At 38.5% G+C, this 20,226-nt stretch overlaps 1 protein-coding gene across 1 annotated transcript in view; it reads left to right on the top strand.

The window, feature by feature from the left end:
* The window catches only part of USH2A (usherin), a 697,677-nt gene that overhangs the window by 464,275 nt on the left and 213,176 nt on the right, over nt 1-20,226 (top strand). Inside the window, exons 41-43 of the mRNA XM_029933401.1 lie at nt 2,835-3,169; nt 4,061-4,183; nt 14,498-14,661. Coding sequence (XP_029789261.1) covers nt 2,835-3,169; nt 4,061-4,183; nt 14,498-14,661 — 622 coding nt within the window. The remainder of the gene's footprint in view (nt 1-2,834; nt 3,170-4,060; nt 4,184-14,497; nt 14,662-20,226) is intronic.

Raw genomic sequence — 20,226 nt, 5'->3', positions numbered from 1 at the left:
GAGAGAGAGAGAGAGAGAGAGAGAGAGAGAGAGGACACACATGAGCAGGGGAGGGGCAGAAGGAGACAGAATCTCAAGCAGGTCCCACACTGAGGCTCCAGTGCAGGGCTGGTTCTCACAACCATGGGATAATGACATGAGCCAAATCAAAAGTCAGATGCTCAACCGAGACCCCCAGGTGCCCCTGGAGGTGCCTTGATTCTTTAACGCAAGCTACTCTTCAGGGACCCGAAAGAGTTGGTTCAAATCAGTTGCCCCTTAAACACTTAACCAGCTACCCACCTGTTCTTTATTTCTGAAAAATAATAACTCAACAAAAAAATGGAAATCTAAACAATTATGAACCATTGAACTAAAAGAAATAATTATAGTTGGCAGGGCATCTCTGAAATAAACATTACATTTCTAGCCAGAAACTCTAATTCTATGTGAAATATTTCAATGTAAAATTATTGTTGTAGAGAATACTTCTCTTACTAATTCAGGCCGGGAACATACTCTTTGATCTGTGTTTTCTGAGATGCAACAATATTCATAATCCTTCCTATGAACAATGTATATTTATAAATAAACATGGGGAATTAAGCAGACTGAAAGTTTTAGTCTCATACATTTTGCCTGCACTGTAGTAAATGTGGTCTTAAGTTAGGAAAGAATAGAATATAATATTTAGCTAGCTGGCTACTTAAAAATCTTGAACACATTTATTTTTAATAATGGTTCTAGGGTATTTTCAGGAAGGTAATCATTTCTGTTAGCTTACCGACTATGATAACCATAACAATGGTCTTCTCCACATAAAAGTCCTTCTAAAACTTTCTGGAATTAGATTCATGTCTTCCAGCTCACTACTGTCAAAAACTTTTTACTAAGTCTGTAGTTTTTAAATGAGAAAAATAGCTAAGTTTTAGATGTAAACATTTGTAGTAGAGAAAATAGGGATTTTTCCCCAAAGATCTTCAAATGACTGTCTACAGAGTCATTACATCAAATCTTTTAATCTTTTCTGGATATCTTATTCAATTTTTATCTTATGAGAGCTTTTTCTCAGCCTGAATACCAAGTTCCAAATCAATTCACTGTTAGCTCAACTGCACAGACTATCTCCTAAGTTTTAATTCTTTCAAGTGCTGCCAAACCTTGACCTGAATTCAGAATGTTCTGACTCAAGAGGCAAAAAAAAAAAAAATGGTATTCCACATATCAGTGAGGTCAAATTTAGCTATCATAACCCTTCCATTTTTCATATACATTATAAGTATCAAGAAGTCCCCTGATTTTGACCTTGACTTAGTTTTTGAGTCCCTAGATCATTGCACTGACAAACCAAATAGAATCCTATGTCTCTTCTACACCCTTTGCTCTTTAGGTGTCTTTGATTTTTCTATACATCCAGACAAATCTGCAATGCTCAGAAGGTACACATTTAAAACTTCTTTCCACCCCGGCATGGTGTGGACCACTCCAAGAAGTTTTTCAAATTAACAATGATTTCAAACCATGTAGTAAAATCTGAGTAGATATTGGGCCCTTGTTAGTTGTAAATGAGGACAGCAATCAGCAAGCGATTAGCCAGCTGACATGTGGTGGGAGCCCACGGTTACCACTTCTAGTAAGAATGCCTTCTGGAAATCTCAGGTGACATTCCTTCTGGAGGAAATTATGTTCTCTTTGATTTAAGATAGAAAATGGTGGTCGACACTTCTCTATTCTAATTTTTCTATTACTTCTTTCTGGCTTGATTTTGTATAGAGTCATAAATGTGGATATCATTATATATTACTCTGTGGGAGGCTGTCTTCTAAATTTTTAAAATAACTGTATGCTAAGGAAAAGACTATCATCTGATACCATTACTGAACTCTGTCTCTGCATGCATGGCATTAAATAGGCATACAGTTTAGGCGCTGCCATCGAGATGGGTACAGTGTACATAGGAGAGAAATATATACTGTAAAATTTAAGAAACATTGGAAGGCAGTGATGAGAAATGAACCAGAACAGTATGTAAAAAAGTGACTTTTTAATGGCCTATGTACATTTTTCTACGGTTCTTTTACCCCCAAAGTATGAGTGTGTTACCACTACAGCCTTACAAAACTTAGCCAAAAAAAAAAAAAAAAGGGAAAAGAAATGTTAGACATTATAGTGTTACATTACAAAATGTTCCTTTTTATTTCTGATGCTGAATTCCATGTGTTACTTAAATAAGATCCTCCTTTGCTTGCCTTTTTAAAAACTTGTCTCTCATCTTTGGCAATAGAAGTTTCTATTGCTTTACTTTCTGAATTATGCACACTTGAGATTCAACTGTGCATCCTCAGAAAATGTGAAGAAGAATCGTACTGCACCCCCACCACCCAAAAAGAAAAAGAAAAAAAGAGGGTAGTGACATATTTAGAGTACATACTAACAAGGCAAAGCAGGCAGTTCTGATGTTTCATTTAATTGAGTTGTAAACAAGAAACTGTCAAATCCTGCCGCTGCCCCATTGATGCGTGTGGATGTGTGAATTTTCTCCATGTGTGTGCACTGTGTCGTTTAGAACACCCACAGTGGAGATGAATCACTAAGGTGTGTATTAGTCTGACAGTCCTAGAAAGTATCACGACTAAAAGCCAAGCCCAGGAAACAGCATTTCATTTGGTTCCTGGCGTACTGCTAATTGATTCCAAACCCTTCATTACTGTCTAGTGCAAAAGGCTAAGTCGAAAGGAGGCATTTAGAAAGTGACTTAAGTGAAAACTAGGCAGAGCAAAATTCTAGGCCTGGTGAACTTCACTTGCTCTGTTCCTGTGTTGTCACACTGATTCTAAATTTATCTTTTCTTTCAGGTCACTTGGAAACCCCCACTCCTCCAAAATGGAGACATACTTAGCTATGAGATCCGCATGCCCGACCCTCACATCACAATAACCAACGTGACTCCCTCAGTGTTAAGTCAAGTAATTACTCCTCTGATTCCCTTCACTAATTATTCTGTCACCATTGTGGCTTGTTCAGGAGGCAACGGGTACCTAGGAGGGTGCACAGAGAGTTTACCCACCCATGTTACCACCCACCCCACCCTCCCTCAGGGCGTTAACCCGTTATTGGTGATTCCACTAAGTGAATCATATGTTGGGATTTCATGGCAGCCACCATCCAGACCAAATGGACCTGATTTGAGGTAAGAGAAAGTGACTGTGCTTTTGGATTCTGTTATGGTTTTATCTCAGAGAGGGAAGGAAAGAGACTTTTACTCATGTATGAATGTAGAACTAATTCCTGATTGGATAGCCCCCACTCGTAACTTGAATGCAATTTCCTACAGCATATCTTCACTCCTACAGAGCCATGAAAGTTCATCAAGATTGAAATATAATTTTGTGAAGCTCTAAAACCCCTTGAAAGAACAATCACTGTTATCTAACCGTTCTTGATGTAATTCTTCTCTTGATTTTCAGAATAGATTTTAATTATATGTTGGGCAAACTTGAGGCATGTTCTAAATGATACATTTAAACAAATATGCCTCAAAATTCCTAAGCTAACACAGTAATTCCTTGGCATGGCATTATGATCTGGAAACTTGTAAGGAATGTGCTCAGGGACAAAGATAAGTTGAAAGGGAAGTGTGTGATTCTGAAATAGCTTTTTAACAGCCTAAACTTGACACTTAGCCAAGAGCAGCAAGTTGATAATATTATCATTATTTATAAAGCCCTGATGGGTTGAATTCTTAGGAAATCATTACCTTTTACAAGCATTTTGTATTTCTACTGTGTGTGTAACTGGCGATAAAGTTTTGGCAAATCTGAAATAGAAGAAATCTAAAATGTTATCATTCTTACTGATAATAGTAAAATGTGAATGTAGCTGGTTGTTTCAAAATAATTGGATATGTGAATCTGGAGCTAGAAGACAATGATTATCTGGAGAAAACTTTGTGATTGTAAATTAAGATGTTTTCTTTGAGTTTACATGCACACACCAGACACTCATACCACGAAACAACCTCAATTTTGGTAATAACATTAGTTGAGATAATCCTGATGTTTCTGCTTGTCTTTTGCTTTAGATATGAGCTTCTGAGACGTAAAATCCAGCAGCCACTTGCATCAAATCCCCCAGAAGATTTAAATCTGTGGCACAATATTTATTCAGGAACTCAGTGGTTTTATGAAGATAAGGGTCTTAGCAGGTGAGATTACAAAAACTATAAAAACAATTGCTGGCATTTAGTCTTGGGCACGTTGACTAGTTCAAAGCATCTTAGTGTCTTCATTGTGTGAGCATGTTATCAGTTGTGCAATAAAACATGTTCGGTTATTATCTGTGGCATTAATCATCGAGCTGCAACAGTCAGCATGTTTTAATGTTTGCCATCTTAACTGTACGCTTAAAATAAGCTTTTGGAAGTCAAACTTGTACATGTTGGAGCCTTAACCTATTGCCTTTGTCACAGCTCTAGCAAGACATGAAAACTTAATCGAGGGATTTGGAAACTGTGAACATATTCAAAATGGGGGGAATGACTGGGCGTTTACAACAGGCTTCTTATAACTGCTGGAAAATAATTGTTATAATTGATGCACTGCACACAAACATTATTTACTTGGCTCACCTGGGACTTGGAAGATTTCAACGGAGGGTTCAAAGGAACCAGGAAACAGGCAAAGAGGCAGTGTCAGCAAAGAGCAGTGTGCGGGAGGACCCTCAGATCTGGGTCTGTTTCATCCTGTGCTGGAGAGACAGGTTTGTGACCTTATGCAAGTCACTGTACCTTCTCCAGGATTTACTGTAATTGTATGTAGAATGAGGAGATTGGGTGGGATTAAATGACTTCTCAGCTTTGATGAGTCCAAGCAATGTAATCAAATTGCAACAAAACAAACAACCCACCACCACAACAACAAAGAAACCAAACCCACAAATATTGTTTTATGGACACTTTTCAGACACTTTTTTAAAATAACTTTTCTAAGCTTAATCATTTTCCTGGACGCCCCACTGACTAGCTCTACCCTGAACTCTGTTTGTAGCTCTGGCCTTGCCTCCCACCTCTTCCCCAGCTGGACTCCATTCCAGCCCCATTAGCATCCCTTCCAGGGCCTCTGACATGGAGCACTTGCTAACTCACCTTCTCCCCTTCGCTGTCCTCTCCTTTTTGTCCAACTAGATTATCCTTCACATCCTGGCCTAGACGTGGGCTTCCCTTGACCACTCTTCCTGCTCTGACGCGGCTGCCCTTGGATGTATTCTTAAAGCACCCTCACATATCACCATTGTCACTGTTAATGTACTGGCCTGGCCACTTGCCTGGACACCCCACTATATCATCAGATCTGCCATGAGGCAGGGTTTTGTCTTTTTGACCGCTGTGCCCTCCGTCCCTTGCATCCTGCCTGGCACATAGTGGGCACTCGGATAGTTATTAAATGAATGACTATGATAACTCAGTAAACAGTGAGTTATTGCACTTCTCTGTGCCTTAGGAATATTAATTGTAGGGTTATTATCTTTGGAGGATGGAGAAAACGGAGGGAAATCCTTTGTCCATCTTAAAGGATTGTGGTGGGGGAACCTTACAGATATTGTAAGGTTCTTGGGGGGAAACAGCATGCAAATCTGATGAAGCAATAGAGTGAACCACATGAAACTGCCATTTTTTAAGTCCACCTCAATTATCATAGTCACTGGACTATTCTCCACTGTTTTTGATTCATTGTTCACTTAACCCGACATTGTTATACGATTATCACGTCCATCGAAAAAATTCATTTATTCAGCAATTTCTTCTTGCTTACTGTATGCTGAAAGGCAGTGGGATGAGAAACAAAAATGAATTCGGCGTAACTCTTGCCCTCAAAGACGTCACACTCTATGGAGGAAAACATACCACACACGTGGCTATTCACATATTAATCGCTTTCATTCCCGTTAACTGCAGAGTCACCAGCACTGCCAGGGAAATCAGGCAGAAAAGTAACTTTGATGATCTGTGAACTCTCAGTGCCTTAACTATAGCATTTTCCAATATAGGTGGGACTTGACTCTTAAATGTTACAGTCAGTGGTTCAGTCATGAGATACTTGTCTGAAAAAGAGAATAAATCTCAGAAAGGTAAAGTTTCTTTGTAGAAGGAATGAAAACTTATTAAGGAATCATAACCATAGCCAAACATTAATGATTGAGTTTTTAGTGATGCCTTTAAGGATTTTTAATGAGAGGGCTAAATCTAAGTTTTAAGAAAAGAAATGTAGTTAAATCCCCACAAATTAAATTGAAGCCTAAGATGACATAAACACTTTGATGACAACTGCTTCCAGAAAGGGAATGTATATCTAACCAAATGTGCTGAGGAGGTATTTTGGCTAGTTTCAAAATGCTAAACGTCAAGGGTTTTTTTTTCCTTATGCTAAAACTAGCAAAACAAATCTTTTTTATTCAAATAACTAATATGAACCATGTAAGCAGCTTATGATAAAAAACAATATGTGTTTCTTTTTAATATTAAGAATAACCGGTGTGAGTCTTCATATTATTAGAATGCTTTTTTTTTTAATCCCTCTATCCTTTATAAGTCCAAAAAAACTAGAGGGCCTTCATTCCATGGAAGATTCCCTCAAAACTCTGAGACAAAACTGTAAATTAGTCCACTGGTGGGCATTATGGGCTGTGACTATTTTTCTGTTGAGAAGTGATCTTTTTTGGGAGATGCCGCCATTACCCACCCTGACCGCTGGAGCCAGGGCCCATGACCCCTGCTGGTAAACTAGCAGTCGCTCAGGTTTTAGAGGGGAGGACCTGAGCCCTCAGCTTACTTTGCTACACACCTGTCTACCAGCTCCTTAATGACCTTACCCTTTGGCTTTTATTTGTCTTGTTGACTTACTTGTTTGGTTGGCTGTTTTTTTGGGTGGGGAGGTGTAATTGAATTCTAATGCCTTTAAGAAGAATATGCAATTAACTATTCACCTGACTCCATCATTGTTCCTTACTTCCTTCTTATCTTACATATACATAAATAAATGGAACATTGAAGTGTTTCTTTCCAACTTGATCAGGTATTACCACAGCTACATCTAGAATCAGCTTTAAATATGGACTTTTTTTGGATATAAAAAGTAAAATTAACTTCAGATTCATTGGGCATCACTTTATGAATGTATCTGTGAGTATAAACATAAATTGTGATCAATGCCCTTAGTCACGTGGTATATTCTGGTTAGCTATAGATCTATAGAAAGCAGAGCTATTTAATCTAAATAGCTATTATATTATTCTAAAATTCAAATGCTTCCAGTGGTTACTTTTTTCCTTTAAATCTCCATGTACTGAATAGAATATTGAGCTAACTATCTAGATAATTTAAATAAAAATTCCTTTCTTCTTATGTTATCTTGGGTAAGGGATGACTTTGTCTGACTTACACAACCAACTTGCCTCATTACTGAATTTTGCTCTGTGTAAACAAACGCATGTAACTGTGGGTTTATATGACTTGTCAGTTTCTAACTTTTCTTCCTTAATAATTCTGTGCAAAGTAGCCAAGTTATGGCCGTTGGGGGAACCATAACTTCCGGTTCCCTGACATTTTCATCACTTGATAAACCTGGTGAACATGCTGTTATCATCTGATGCTGCTGAGGTGAGCCAGGCAGGGTTTAAAGGGGGCAGTAACCTTCGTTGTAAGCATCAGCCCACGCTTATGATTTCCAGCACCTTGTTTTCTGAGTGATCAAGCAAAACTACCAAGAACACAGTGATGGCGTGCCCTCCTTTTTTGTTTTGGATTTGATGTAGGCAGAACAAGTTATAAGAAATAATAAATTATGACTTGTAGATTATAATAACTGAGCTCTGAATAAGTGTATAAAGGGAGATAAGTTCTAACTTCCATTCCTTTTTATTATTTATAAATGTCTAACTGTACTTCTTTCACACTGACAGTCTCAAAAGAGGCTTCCGTGTGACTCCTCAAGGATCCACTAATTGTCCTATCTTTAAATGAAAGTATTCAGTATTAAATATTTATCTTATTTTCAAAGGATAGTTGGATTTGAGTGTTTGAAAATTAAATCCATTGGCTAAATATGCTACCAAATCTAAGTTTACACTTCACTGACATAGATTCTGATTTTTTTAAACCTTCCAAAATGAAAGATTTCAAGCCCTAGAAGAGGATGTCTTTCAGGGGGATAATACTCAAAAGAATATACTTTTCATTCCCCTCCTTCCCAATAAGATCAAATGTATGCAGATGACAGGTCCTGCCTTGCTAACAAGGACAGACTGGGCCAGTTCCACGTCACCTGCTTCTGTAGGATGAGTGTATTTAAGTTGTAGCTGTTAAGTCCAAGTTAACTTTGTACATACAGAGGGTACATGGAAAGAGGCTTTCTTCCATGCACACTAACACGAGCTGGAGCCTATTCTTTTCGTCACTAATGTCAAAATGTAAGGACATGTTGAGTCTCAGAATGAAAGCCAACTTCTGCAAACACTGGTGTGCCATCTCATAGCAAGGTACCTAATCCACAATGAGCAACTATGTGTCTATTTCACATTTACATTACAGTAGTAGGCTCACAGTGAGTTTCTCCATCAAGATTTTTTTTTCATTGCTCTAAATTTACCTCAAGCTATCGTTTTCCAAGTGCCATCATATGAAACCTTTCCTCATGAAAAATGAGCTTCTAAATGTGGAAGAATGCATTTTGTCATAGGAGATTTTCCCCCTAATATGTTTTTCAAAAAGATCTGGGTTTTTTTGCATTTCTTTCTAACATGATGACATAGTACAGCAAAGACAAAAACCACAGTAGAATTATTTTACATGTGGCATTCTGGTAACATAAATATAGCTACTTGATAATATGATAGCTGCAACTTGCCTTCACAATCTAGAAAGTAGCAGATTATGAAAATTTGCAAGGATGATAAGCATTACTCTTCAATATAAAAAGAAGAAATCCTGAGTAGCATTTTTAGAAACAGCAAATAAGTGGTATAAAGAAAAGGTAGATACCATCACTGGGATAGTCAAATAACTGCAGTTTTAAGCAATAGAAACAGTGTTGTGCTTTGTTTGTTTATTTGTTCATTCCCACAAAGGATTTGGGGGTGTAAGGAGCAGCATGCTAGCAGAGGCGTCTCCAGTGTCCCCACATGTGATGCCGTACTCAAACATACGTTCGCATGTGGCAGATAAGAAGAAGAGTTAGTGGGAGAAGCAGCAGAATTGCCTGAATTTTCAGAAGCATGATTTATACTGGTGACAATGTTGACACGTGAATTCTGTTAGGACATCAATAATGTTGACACATTTTTAATTCTGATGAAAATAACCTGAGGCATTCTGTGACTGCACTCAAGAATTTTATTGGTTACAGAAACACAGGCGACCCTTTCAAGATACAAGCTTCCACACATTTTGCCATGGAATAATTCTTCCCCCTAGACAGATGTCTTCACTGGACAGCATGTTGCTTGCCATCAACACCTAATCCAAATGGCACCCCCTCCGTGAAGACTTCCTGACTGGTGAATGTTAGATTGGATGCTCTATGTGATGCATGTTCGAAGAAAATGGAGTACATGAACAGATATTTTAGGGGTTCTCATTTAAAAACATATTTCTGTAAAAAATATGTACTCCAGAAGAACAGATATCATGTTCATTATGTTTAGCATCTAGAATGTTGTTAGTGTTCAATATATATTCTTGAATGAATGAACAAATGAATGAGTAAATGAAATGATGTCTCCAACACGGCAGACAGTATAATGTGTAATCTTGCCGAAGTTTCTATAGGGCTTATTTCTCTATTGGACAGGTAGATTTTTGTGACAGTAATCTACCAAGTTACAAGTTAAGATCTTATATCCTGAAAGTTATGAGACCAAATGCCTTAGTAACTATGAAATATCCACTCATTCATTCATGTAATTTTCTACTCTAAATAAACAGATTCCTGGAGTCATAAAAACTTAGCATTTGAACAGAACCTAACCTTCTAATTCACTTGACCAATAAGAACTGAACCGTGAAACAAGTACTGTTTTATAAATAAGTTTTTAATATAAATTTTCTTTTACTATGAAAAATACCATAGTCATTTGTATCAAGGTTTTCTATTTTCTGTATATTGGTGAAGAGGGGGGCTTAAACAAATTAGCGATTTAGAGAATAACTATTTTTTTATGTTTTTTTATGTTGTATTTTGAGAGCATGAGCAGGAGAGGGGCATAGAGAGAAGGAGACAGAGAATCTGAAGCAGGCTCCAGGCTCTGAGTTGTCAGCACAGAGCCAGACGTGGGGCTTGAACCTGCAAACTGTGAGATCATCACCTGAGCTGAAGTTGGACACTTAACCAACTGAGCCACCCAGCCCTCCTTAGAGAATAACTGTTGTAGCCCCGTCTTCCTAAATTGACCCCAAAAATTGGTTTCACTGGCTACAGATAGACTCTCTATAAGTGTTCATTCACTTTGCAGATTTCCCATACAGTTTAAAATGGCACATTTTGGGGGCACATGGGTGGCTCAGTCCGTTAAACATCGACTTTGGCTCAGGTCATGATCTCTTGGTCTCTGAATTTGAGCCTCGCATCAGTATCTATGCTGACAGCTAAGAACCTGGAGCCTGTCGGACTCGGTGTCTTCCTCTCTCTCTGTCCCTCCCCTGCTCATGCTCTGTCTCTCTCTGTCTCTCAATAATAAATTAAAATGCTAAAAATAAAAATAAAGTACATTTTTCAAAACCAATCTAGGGAACAGAAATTGGTTGATATACATATGTTTTGCACGAGTATATGATGTCATTCCATCTAGCATTTTTCTTTTAATTTTTTTTACACTTATTTATTTTTTGAGAGATAGTGTGAGACAGAGCATGAGTGGGGAGGGTCAGAGAGAGAGGGAGACACAGAATCCAAAGCAGGCTCTAGGCTCTGAGCTGTCAGCACAGAGCCTGAAGCAGGGCTCGAACCCACCAACCATGAGATCATGACCTGAGCTGAAATCAGATGCTTAACTGACGGAGCCACTCAGGCACTCGTAGCATTTTTCTTTTAAAAGTGTTCTTTTATTATTAACTAAATGGAATATCACATGTGATGTCAATAATCAACACATAGGTTCATCTAAAAAACAACACACCTTGAGTAGATGAAAAAATACCACTTTAAGCACACTAATACATACGTTATTTTTTTGACATGAAGTGGCAAAGTATAAACTGACCCACACAGTCGTAAGTATATATACTTACTAACATGAAGATTAGGTTTGCGATGCAATGAAAACCACAGGCTTTAGTATTCCATGTGAGAGAATTCAAGATCTTATATCCTGAAAAATGTAACTTAACCATGAAAGTTAAAGAAAATGCAAAAGACAAATGCATGAACTTCAAGTCAAATTCCTAGTGATTTCTCAAATAAAGTAATAAATAGTGGAAAGGATTTAATATTAGGAATTGAGGAGAGTTCAGGCTCACTTTGTCATCTTACCGAGTGGTAAAACCTTAGGCAAAGCCACTCCTCAGAGTCTTAGATTCCTAATTTTTAAATATCTTTATTTAATGTTTATTTTTTGGGGGAGAGAGAGCACAGGCAAGCGAGGGTGGGGCAGAGAGAGAGGGAGACACAGAATCCAATGCAGGCTTCAGGCTCTGAGTTGTCAGTGCAGAGCGCAATGGGGGCCTCAAACTCATGGACCATGAGATCATGACCTGAGCCGAAGTCAGACTCTCAACTGACTGAGCCACCAAGGTGACCATCTGAGTCTTAGTTTTCTTACCTCTAAGATGGAGCAGTTTTTTTTTATTTGATGTAGAGCCTTGTCTCCCTCAAAAATTCTAATGTTACTTTGCAAAGAGGCATTCCAATTACACATATCTATAAGGCCTCAATATCTACTATGTAGCTATAAAATGTATATTTTACCACACCTAAATTATAATGAAATCACTTAAATTATCACATGAAGAACTGAAGCCCTACAGAAACTTTTTACAATTTATCACTTATTCACCTGATATTATTAATTCCACTTGCAGAAAAGAACCACACAAACGGTATCCCTTTAAAGCCATAAAGATTACTGAATGAATAATAGCACGGACATGTGGAAGAAAAATTCACATACTGTAGGAGAGAAGATTAGGCATCCGGCCTCTAGCTAACTTTCTTTTAAGCCATTTTATGAAGTAAAACACAATTAAAAGTATTTCCCCAGGGAGAGAGCTAATGAAGCCAAGGTCTCAGGTTCAATTCCCATGTGAGCCATTAGCTTTTGTTTCATTCCATTGTCACAGACTTGCTACCCTCTTAACCCCAACTCACCATCCTTCAAATGCATACCAGTGGTTACAGAGGAAATTTGGTGAGAGTATTTGGATACCTAAGCAAAAATCTATCCCCACTACCAGAAAAATAACTCAAAGGTCAAGCCCTAGTCACATGACATCATCCAAGTATTGACAGATCAGATTATCCTTATGATTATTATTGCTGTTATTTTCACCAGCATTATTATGTTGGCGGCATTGCATCGTGGTTAAAAGAGCAGGCTTCAGAATCAGGCTGTCTGGGTTTGAATCTGTACTGTCTCACTTACCAGCTTGACAAATTGGGCAAGTGATTTAACTCTTTGAAATTTATTTTCCTCATTTTCAAAATAGTTGTCATAATAGTACCTTATACGGTAATTGTGAGAAACTAGTGAGTTAATGCATGTGAAGCATTATTGGCTACTAAGTAAAGGTTATTATTATCTTTCAGTTGTCTTGGTCATAGCAAGAATTTGGAACTTGACGAAAGAATTGGTATTAGTTTCCTTAGGGTTGCCAGAAAGAGACTGGGTGGGCTAAAACAACAGAAACTTATTCTCTCACAATTCTGGAGGCTAAAAATCCAAACTCAGGGTGTTGACAGACGTATGCTCTGTCCAGCCTGTGAGGAAAAATTGTTCCTCACCTTTTCCAGCTTCTGGGGGCCCCAGTTGTCCCTTCACTTGTGATGGTAGAACTTTAATTTAACGATCTTCTCCATGTGTGTCCCCCTGTGTGTCCCCTTATCAAATATGTCCTCTGTTTTCTCTTATAAAGACTTCAGTCTGTTGAATTTATGGCTCTCCCAAATCTCGTACGACCTCAACTTGATTACATCTGCAAACACCCTATTTCTGCGTAAGTTCACAGTCACAGGTACCAGAAAAAAAGGAAAGAAAAATATGCAGAGAAAGGGTAAAACAAATAGAAACAATATAGAAAATCTGATGCTAGACTATTTGGGGAAAACGGATAATCAGCTTCCAAGACATCCCAAAGCCCTTTCCTGTCACTACAGCAGAGCAGTGCCTTCCATGTGGCTGAGGCAGAGTCCCATGTCTTTGGGCTGTGAGTGAGAAGCAAGATGAGGCAAGCAGACTTCTACAAAGGTGGGAGCAAAATGCTGGGAGAATCCTGATAGAATTCTTTTGCACAATCCTGAAAATGGCATCCACTCTTTGTCATGCCTGATAAGTTGTGATTCATGGAGACAAATTCCATGGGCCCCCGCATTGGATGTGAGGGATCCTGGATGATGTGGGAAACCCAAATAAGGTGATGATGATCCGAGTCCTGGATGTCCCCTGGGGGGTACTTATGTGGCGTGCACCACGTTTAAGCAAGTTACCCGATCTAAACATTGTCCAGGCAGAGTCTACAAATAACATGTGACTGTGTCTAGAAATAACATTTTCCTATCTGGGTGGTTTTAAACCAAACGAAGAGAGTATGTTAGTCTTCTACCTGCAAGAACCAAAAAGGATAAAGAATTGATGGCTTGACTCAAGCATCGATTCCATATATGACTTGGGAAGCCATACCCAGTTTTCTCCCTCTGCAAAGCAATCCTCAGTTCCCACTGTACTGACTCAAGTAAATATGGTCGCACGAACGACAAAATGCAAACCTCTCAGCGGGAGAATGCTGCATACTTTGGTCACAGTTACGATTTAATTTAGGGGTTTATCTCTCTTCCAGTGAGATTATGGGGCGGAAGGATAGGTACAGGAAGAAAACGGTGATGAGGGATTCTGATATTTGAAAATGGATGAGTTTCCCCAAAAGAAGAGCATAAAACTCTCTGGATCAAATTCAGATAGAAAGCTGGCAGGTTGCCAGATTTGTAATTGCATCTTGAATTGAGCTGTAATCCTTACCACTTCTGAAAACAATAAGAAGGAGAAAATGATAAGCCACATTTGTTTTAAACAGTGGGTATTTGCTTTAGCATTCCTAATAAAATATTTTTCCTGACACTTGGGTGAAGGCTCCAGAGTTACACAAAAATATGTTGTTGTGTAAGGAGCAAAAGGAAGATCATTCTGTTTTTTAGGGAGGAGGGAAGAAATTTGTGCATTTTGAAGGAAATCCTGTATTTTGTGAGGAAAAAGAAAATTATGTGTTTTGTTTTCTGTAAAAGCGAAATGTCTAATAACCTTTTAAAAAATAACCTTTTAGGTTTACAACGTACGAGTATAAGGTCTTCGTACACAACAGTGTGGGTTTTACATCAAGCCAACCGGCTACCGTGACGACATTAGCTGGTCTTCCCAAGAGGGGCACCAACCTCACAGCAACTGTTCTTAACCACACGGCCATTGACGTGACATGGGCTAAACCAAGTAAGTAAGCTTCTCACCCTTAATTTCCCCTTAACATAGTAGTACCAAAATGAATTTATAATAGACCTGTGAAAACACACAAACACACACACACACACACACACACACACACACACACACACACAAGACAGAAAGCTGAGATTTCTTTTCTGTCCTTCAGAGAGAGACTTTCTCTCCCTACTTCTACATCCTTCCTGGGCCTTCTCTCCCTCTTCCATTCCTTTTGGTTGAGAATATAGTTTCTGTCACACCAGGCAGTTGTGCCAGAAATGTCCACATATAATTTGATACAACGCAATATTTTGCACTTTCCTAAAGAAAGCTCTGCCCCCCATCTTGTAACTCATCATTGATTAGCAAGAACCATTGACTAGAATTGCCGTAAATGTGAGGATTTTTTAGGTGAATCATCTTCAGCCTTGATGGTAGGCAGAATTCCAGTTTGGCACAGGACACTGAAGCCCAGATGTCATCACTGACCCTGCTTCAATAATGCAGGGGGTTCACCCTGGCCCCATTGAGAACCCACCTTTATGGACAGAACAGCTCACAGATGGATCTAATCCGCTCTGCCACTTTTTAGAAACCACAGTAACTGAAATTTCAGGTCTAGTTGGTCAGTAGAGTAGCACGTAGTAGTAAACCTGTTAATTTGTAACGATCCATTTTCACAATCCAAACATAACAACACGTGAGGAGACTGGGTGGCTCAGTCGGTTAAGGGTCTGACTTCTGCTAGGTCATGATTTCGCCGTCCATGAGTTCGAGCCTGCTTCAGATTTTGTGTCTCCCTCTCCTATGCCCCTCCCCTGCTCTTTCTATGTCTCTGTCTCTCTCTTCCTCAAATATAAATAAACATTAAAAAAAATATACTAAAAATGAAAATAATCTTTTTGTCATGGAAATATGTGCTGTAACCATTCTTTTAAGTATCAGTATTACCAAATATTGAGAAATATCTAATTTGGAAATCCCCAATTAAAATGTTTCTCTTATGAAACAAAACTGTACATGCCAGGGTAATCATCTACTATTACATACAAAGATGTAAATCTACTGCTGGTTGACGAATAGTAACCACATGATTTTGACTCGACTTTTGAGTTTTGTTACAGTGTAAGACATGATTCCTGTACCACTGAGGCACCTGAGTGAATTTGCTTTCATGTTAGATCATTTGTGAATTAAAACCAGTATTAGGTGACATTAATTGTAGATTAAAATCTGTCCTGCTTCTGTTGATCTACGCTGCCACTAAGTAACCCATTTTTAATGAAAGACTATCACCTAGGGTTTTTGTAAGGTTGCACGTTTCTAATAATCGGTGTCACCTCTATTGGGATCTTTTAAACCATTTAAATGGAAGAATGGAAGAAGTTAATTGCTGCTTGTGATTACCCTCTGAGACACCTCTGGGAAAAATACAAAGTTTTTACCTGGAGATGGATTTTTATGTATAATATATTTTCACTCATCTCTCTCTTCCTCTTCTTCACCTTCACCACCTGATTCATCTGAAGAGCCTGCTCATAAAGGTGGGTGTCCTCCCCCTCCATCTGACATTTGAATACTGCTGTTAAGAGCCAGCTGCGGAATTTTCGCCAATATCGGTCCTTTACGTTATAATTGCATGCCTGAAGTAAGCATGCTTATAAAAACTGACAAACCTAATAGATCTGCAGCAGCTCACTGAAGTTTCATTACCTGGGTAATCCGAACCTCTGACCTTCAGGATGTAGGTAATGCAATCTGCTGTTATTTCCATTCATACCTTCGAAATATTTCAGATAACTATTTGTGAGCACAAAGGTCAACTCTCAGAAGAGGGTCAGCGCTTCGAAGGCTTGTTGCGTTATCATTTTCTTCCTCTGTGCAACCTGCTCGCCTAAGTAAATTAACTAGTCACTCCTCTGTGATAGAGCCACCTCGGTTTTGTAATTGTAATGCAAGTTGTTCTCTTGATTCGAGAGATACACTTCGTACACTGTTTAATACGCTAAAAGGCAGAAACCTATGGGTTGAAAGTCAGCTGGATAAATTTATATATTTACTTATTAAAAAGTGTCTTTCAAAAAAACATAAAATATATTTAAAAAAATATGCTTTCTAAACTATCACTTCCATATGGACACACCATTTTGGTAGCTGTATATTTCTAGTAAATGTTTACTAACGACAGATGAACAGGAGTGTTACTGAACATTTTAGAAGCACCCGTTTTAAATGTTTGCGTTGCTATGTGATGTCATGTGACGGAAACACATCCCAGCATTTCTTCAATTGATCTTTAGGGTGCATACCGCACACTGGCAGCACACAGGCCACAGACCCCCTACCCCCGTCCCCCATTCACTGTTTTGTCTGTAGTATTAAAAAAAATAATATTTTTGCCAACATTTAGCAATCAGAAGATCACACATAAAGATGATGATTTGGGGATTGATTTGAAAAATCAATTAACTGGGTAAAACTATTCCTGTGTTGCTGGAGGAATCATCAGTCATCACTGAGTAATGGCTTCCACTCCAGCCAGGTCACACACTTGCCATCTTCCTGGTCCCTAGAGAGATAGGAGGGTCTTATCCCTATTCGATATAATAAAAGAAAATATTTCAGCCTAAATGAAATATCATGAAGATAAATTATGTTAGTGAAAAAAATCGTATTTTCATAAAAAGAGATACAAAAACACCTTCAGTTAAATTATACATACAATTCTCAGAAAGGCCCCATGAGATAGAAACTGAAACTTTATAATTCACTCAACATTATAGTTAGTAAGCAGCACTTCCCAAACTCAAACTAATCAGTTTTCAGGTATTTCTCATGCACTTTTACCTAATGGTTATTAACACTTTGCTGAGTGATTTATTAAGATCCTCCACATTTTGACTCTACAATAAGCAGCCAAATAAGAAAATGCCCAGGAGAGGATACAGTGGAAAGGCAGCACCTCTCTTGAGGTCCTCTCACTAACAAGGTCACCCACGGCCAGAACAGAGCAAGAAGACACGAGGTAGTGAGAGAGGCAGGGACTGAAAAAGAGGACATGAAAAATTATCCAAATGCTGTTCATTTTACCATCCATCAAGAGCTCACGCCAGCCTTCGGGTCTTCACATCTTGTACCACATCTTCCCTCTCCTCCTCTCTCCTTCCTCCTTCTCACCTGTCTCCCTCCCCTCTGTCTCTTTCTCTTCTACCTCTCTCTGTCTTTCCTTTCATTCCTTTCTTCCACAAACATTTATTTATGACTTCTTTTTGTCGTGGGCACTGGTAATACAATGAAGGCGGATACTACTCCTGCGTCATAATATCAACGAAGTCTCTGGAAAGTTCAAAAAGTATGAAGTTGTCACCATTAAGAGAGTAAGTTTAAATCCACATGAAAGCATCTTTATCTCATAACCAGAAGCCATCAAATTTGAAGAATTTAGATTCTCCTAAATTTGGAAGAATTTCTGACCATTCTGAATTTATCTTATTTGAATGGCAATACATATCAATAATTTCCAATGTCAACTCTTTATTTTTGTTTATTTATTTATTTATTTTGAGAGAGAGAGAGAGAGAGCGCATGAGGAGGGGAGGGGCAAAGAGGGAGAGAGAGAATCCCAAGCAGGCTCCACCCTGTCAGTGCAAAGCCACATCCAGGGCTCCATCTCATGAACCATGAGATCATGACTTGAGCTGAAACTGAGCTGAATGCTTAACCAAGTGGGCCACCCAGGTGCCCCCAATGTCAGCTTCTTTAAAAAGCACCCATGGTTGTTGGCACACCTTGCTCCTTACTTTTCTTCCCTTCACTCCAGTTATCAGAGAAAATAGGCTATGTTTGCCTTTTCCATGGGCTGCCCTCTTGTTCACTTGTGTGCCTATTGTTACCTGACCTTCTTCCCCCCTACTCTACTGACATGGTCCTCTTGAAGTCCTCACCTCATGACCCAATCCAGTGTTCTCTTCTCTATGTCATCTCATTATGTTTCTCTGTCCATCAATCTGGAGACCACACTTACCAGCTTTGGAGTTGGTTGTGGACATGTGCCTGTCATTGTGCCAACAGAATGTGAAAAGAAACGTATGTGTCATTTTATGTCATGGTCACAAAACACTAGATATATGCTTATGTGTTCTCTCTTCATGATTTCCCTGAACTGGGATGTAGATATGGCAATGTTCTCAGTTTCAACTCTGCAGGTATGGACGATAAGACATCCAAAGCCACATGAGAGAAAAAACTTGGATTGTTGAAATGGAACACAATCTCTCTCACTTTGAGGCTATTATGTGAGGTATAAATTAACATCTATTTTATTTAAATCACTTTCTTGGTGGGCTTCTTGGTTACCTTAGCTTAGCTAACTATCTCAGTCCCTGTTTGCTCATATCAATTCACTTAAGGAGCAAATATTATCTATCCTGTTTTCATTGCCAAATGTAAAATGATGAATAATTAACACATCTCATATACAATTTCTTTTAAATACAATTTGCTCTGGCAGTCATTGATAGGAGCTGGAACATAATTAGAGACAAAACTAACTCATGAGGAGTCCAAAATGCAGTTGTTTGTTTCTGATTGATGCTTGACCTAGATAGGAAGCATGAGATATCTTTCTGAGAAAAATGAGGAACCTGGATGGGGTCACTGTCCAAGAAGAGCTACTCACTTCTTTATGTGAGCAGATTTACCCTCAGGCAGAATCAGAGTAAAGAATTTTCTCAAGAAGTAAGTTGATTAAAAAACAATTGTTTTTTTTATTAAGTAAACTTTATCACCAACATAGGACTTGAACTCACAACCCAGAGATCAAGAGTCACATGCTCTACCAACCGAGCCAGCTAGGTGCCCTTCAAGAAGTAGCTTTGATAATCTCACATTTTCTAAGAAATAGTTGATGACACAGAGCTCTGCACCATAGAACTTGGGAAATTGGACACTAATTTGAAAATCTCTGAGCAAGACACTTTTATTACAAAATAACCTTAATGGAATCCTTCCAAGTTTTAAAATTTGAACAAAATTACCTCCCAATGCACCTGCTAATGAGAGATGTGGCTGAAGAATTCAATTCTAGACAAATGTGTACACCTGTTGAATGGAGTGGTTTATTGTAATAGATCAGACCACAGACATTATTGCAAAAAGCCAGATAGTAAATACTTTAGGGTTTGCAGGCTATATATAGTCTGTGTTGCAACTGCTCAACTTTGCCATCGTAGCACTAAAGCATCAATAGATGACACTTAAACAAGCATGTTACTTGTCCAGTAACAAACTGAGATAACAGTTTTAAATAATTTTCACATGTGACAAAGTACTATCCTTCTTTTGATTCCCCTCCCCAACCTCTTAAAAATATAAAAGCATTTTTAATTTGTAGGTTATATATAAACAGATGGCAGGCCAAATTTGGCTATTGGCAAGTTTGCCCATAGACTATCATTGGCTAACCCTCGTCTAGATAATAAAAATCTAGAGGACAGTAATGAATATCAATAATAATCTTTAAAAATAAGTCAACAGCATGTAAAGTGGATAATCTAAGTGCTTTTGTAAGAGGAC

This window comes from Suricata suricatta, chromosome 3, assembly GCF_006229205.1.
Source record: "Suricata suricatta isolate VVHF042 chromosome 3, meerkat_22Aug2017_6uvM2_HiC, whole genome shotgun sequence".
Classification (NCBI taxonomy): domain Eukaryota; kingdom Metazoa; phylum Chordata; class Mammalia; order Carnivora; family Herpestidae; genus Suricata; species Suricata suricatta.
This window is presented reverse-complemented; position numbering and strand designations above follow the sequence as displayed.